The following is a 4,342-nucleotide window of genomic DNA, read 5'->3' as shown; positions in this document are numbered from 1 at the left end:
ATTAAGTGGCCACTTAATAAATTGTATCTTATTTATTGTGAACTGTGTTTGAAATAAATTTTAAATATTGAATATAGACAATAAAATTATTTATTTACTTTAAACATAAACATTTTATTATTTTAAACTTTTATTTATAATAACTTTTAATGTTTAAAAAATTTTTATATAAAAGTTAATTTTATAATTATAGAAAGTTAATATTTTATGATCAAAAAATGCATTACGTTTTTTGTCCTGCTTGTTTTTTATCTCAGAATCCTAGAAAAAGTAGAAAAGTTTTGTTAAATTCATTAATGCTTCACTTTCTAAATTACCATGGATGGAGGCAATCAGAAAATGTAAAATTTTATTGTGTTGAAGAAGCATGTAGAGATGTTAACAGAAATGAGCATAGGTATTTTTATTTGTAACTTTTTTAATATTTACAATTTTTAATTTAGAACTTCTATAATAAAGGGAATTAGAAAAAAAGGCCAAATGCAGCTTAAAAGTTACTATAATCATTGTCTTTTGAAACACACAAAATCAATTAGAAATGATGATGAAACCAAGAAATGTGATAAAAATATTAAATAATTTGACCAAAATTTAATAAATCAAACTTTAAAAAAAATTTTGAAAGAGATTTGCTAATAAATAATAAGAAACACAATAAATTATTTGAAGATGTAAATAAAAGTGATTCATTTTGAAGGAATTTTATGATTTAAATACAAAAAATAATAGTCAATGACGAAGATATTTTATGCAATCTGTTTATGAATTTACTAAAAAAACACCAGAAAGTAAAGCTTATTTTGAAGGTTTTTTTTTTAAAAGCTTTTAATCTAATCTAAAATCTATTTTAAATACTGAATTAGTACTTCATAAAATTGATTTCATACATTTTATTAAAAAAAAACAAAGATATGTTAGAACTATAAAAATTAACCAATTCTGATGAAATAATAATAAATAATGATGAAACAGAAAAAGATATAGTTAAAAGAGATTAACAGATATTTTATTTTATACTTTTTGAAAAAACAATTTCACAATTAATAAAAAGATTAAAATTCCCACAAGTTTAAAAAATAAATGTCATTCTTTATGGTGATGATATTCAATCAAATAACAGTCTTGGATCACATGTACAAACTGGTAGTTTTTTACATGTAGCATATAAATTACATATCCCAAATAATCAGGACATTACAAAAGAATGCAGTAAATTAGAAAATATTCCTACTTTAGGAATTGTTTTGTCAGTAGTGGCAAAATTTTGTAAATATGATTGGCTTCTTGAGCAAATAAAAAAAATGTTATTTAAATTGGAAATAACACATATAAAAAAAAAATTCAAAATATTTTGTTTCTGTGGAGATCATTCTTTTTTACAAGATGTTTTCAATTTACCAAAAAGTTTCAAAGGAGAAGGTGGTTCTTGTTGCAGAACATGTTTGATAAAAGGAAGAAACTTTAAAAATATTCTAAAAAGTGAAGAAGCAAACAAAATTGATATACTTAGAAAAGAAAGATTTTCTTCTGCACTTGAATATCCTCTTAATGAATATAGTAATTCATTTTACGATATTTTAGAAGGAATTCTTGGAAATGTTATTTTTGTAATTGTTCAAAAAATGATATTTTATGATAACAATTACCAACGACTTCCAAATGTAAAAATGAATTGGAATCCGGTAGAAAGCGAAATAAGAAAATTTAATAAAAATGATAGAAGCCAAAAAATTTCATTAATAATAACAGATGGTTTTTTCTCAAGATACACATTTCAAGATAATATAGAAAAAAAAAATATATAATTTATCGGGAGCAGAGCAATTAGATCTTGGAAAAGCTCTCCTTTATTGTATGACTAAAATGAATATGCTTCCTTTTTAAAAATGTAAATTTAAAGTTTAAGTTATATCCAAAAATAGTTAGTAAAACAATAAAAGTTTATAAATATTTTTTTAAAGCATTTTTTTGAAATGTAATTAATGAATTAAAATATTCAATGTAATTCCATTCATTTTTGCATTGCACTATTTATACTAAAAAATATAAACATTTAGTTTTAATTATATGTTTACGTTTTAAATCCAAAAAAAACATTAAATAACTTTATACAGTATCAAATAACAAAAAATACCCTGCATATACAATAATTGGAAAAATATAATAAATTTATTTTATTTATAACGAGATAAATAAAACAGATTAATTGTATAAAAATTTTTTTAGCATTTTTTAAAAATTAATTTTATTACCGACATTTTTAAAAAATTAATTATTTTTGTTAACAGAAAAAATTTAATAAAAGTTTATAAAAACTCGCCATGTTAAAATAGCAAAAATTATTAATTTTATTGTATAAAATAAAAAACTATACATTAAATAGCTTACTTTGTTTGTTATTAATATAAAAATATAAAGATAATTTAAATCAAATCAGTGATAAAAAAACTGTGGAGAATAAAAGCGCTAAATAAAAATATTATTACTAAATAACACATCATTGCAGTGTATATTTTTTTAAAAACAGTTATGGTAGTTTTTAATGAACTTACTATCATTTTATGACCATAAAATATACAATTTGCATTAAATATTTTATAATAATTTAGAAAAAAAAAAGATGTAATTGAGAGGGTTTAAAGAATAAAACATTGTTTACATTACAAATTATATCTCATAAGAATGTTTCGAAGAAGGTTTTTATACTTGCTAACCACATAAACATTACATCTAAAATTTTTAAATTATGTGTATATTTTGTATTTCAATGAAATATGTTAAAATGTCAACGCTAAATGACAATGTTTTGTTATGCAGATAAAAAATAAAAAAGATAAATATATATGAAGTTTATAAAATTTTGTTTTTAAAAATTATTAATGATTTGAAAAATTGCTAAAATAAGTACTTTTATAAAAAAATTCATAAAATAAACTTTAAATTTACTAAAACTTGTAATTTCAAAAATCAAAATTTTGAACACAACAAGATAAAGCAGCAGTTGTAGTGAATTTAGCTAGAATTCAACAGAAGCATTAAATTTCTCGTGAAGTATGTGTGGATATGCATAAAATTTTCAAAACGATTCAATGATTTAAATTTAAGTTACGAAAAACACTGATTTTTTCTATGAAAAACTTACACTTCAATCATCTTTTAAAAACTAAGCAATTATTTGTACCATGCGTATTATTAGTAATTATTTATTTTAAGACAAAGATAAAAATAAAAAGTTTTTATAAATGTTACTAATTTATATTTAATTTATTTCTAGCTTACAATCAAACTAAAGACTTGCCAGTAATATATTTTTTTATTCTTTTTTATTTCACTACAAAAAATTAATAAATTTTTTCTTGTTTTTTGCTTTATTTTTTTTAATTGGAAAAAAAGATTTATAATCAGTTGATATACAACGTCAGAGAAAAAAACAAATTCTTTGACAAGAAATAATTAAAATATTTTATCAATAAAATTTATTTTAAAATTAATAAATTATTTATTAATACATACGACATCACGTAAGACATTGAGAAAGCCAGTCAATGTATTTTTTCATTTACCCGGTGCTACGTAAATTTCAACTGACTCTCCATTATGTTCTTTTTCATTACAAACAGACGTGAAACATAATTATGAAACTGTTTCATAACTATTCTATAGTACTTGTATACTTACAATTATAAAATTTTATAAACTTCTACAATAATTTTTTTTAAATTTATTTTGATATAAAAAATATTTTTAATTAGTCACAAGCGTGCTTCACACATGCTTGGGCGCAGTGCATGTTTTTTGTAAGCTATAGATTTTTCCATTTAATCTCTGAAATTAATTAGAATAATAATTTGTAACCATCTAATTTGTCATAAAATATAACGTAATTTTTACTAACAAAAAGAACTTTAATAATACTATGTCATTCATTTGTACCAATTTTATTATAAACTACATTTTTGATTTCTATATGCCATTTTTTCTGCGTCTCATTACAATCAAGAAAATTTGGTATTTCTAAGTCAGTTTTAATGGCTATGTCTTCATTATAATTAAAAAAAAATGGTTCATTTTTACTAATAATATTTTTTTCCAATTGTTCAATTTCTTGACAAAAATATGAAGAAATTAATGTTTGTTAAAATAATAAAATAATAGTAAATTATTTGAAAATAAAAGTATTTATAAAAAAAATTTTTAACATTTTTATGTTTTTTTAATACTAATTTAAAAAAAAATTAATCTGAAATTTTTTTCAACAATTAGTTAATTAATATATTTCAATTAGTTATGTAATTTTATATAATTATTAAATAAGAGTAAAAAAGTTATCACAATAAATTTT

At 20.2% G+C, this 4,342-nt stretch overlaps 1 protein-coding gene across 1 annotated transcript; it reads left to right on the top strand.

Annotated features, from left to right (window-relative positions):
- Positions 1-218: 218 nt before the first annotated feature.
- Positions 219-579, top strand: SRAE_X000200200 (Hypothetical protein; the record flags this gene model as incomplete). Its single annotated transcript, XM_024642874.1, has 2 exons — positions 219-397; positions 444-579. 2 exons carry the CDS (start codon positions 219-221, stop codon positions 577-579), a joined length of 315 nt encoding a protein of 104 aa, XP_024499473.1.
- Between the last annotated feature and the right edge of the window lie 3,763 nt (positions 580-4,342).

This window comes from Strongyloides ratti, scaffold srae_chrx_scaffold0000004, assembly GCF_001040885.1.
Source record: "Strongyloides ratti genome assembly S_ratti_ED321, scaffold srae_chrx_scaffold0000004".
NCBI lineage: Eukaryota > Metazoa > Nematoda > Chromadorea > Rhabditida > Strongyloididae > Strongyloides > Strongyloides ratti.
The sequence above is the reverse complement of the archived record's forward strand: the minus strand, read 5'-3'. Positions and strand labels throughout refer to the sequence as shown.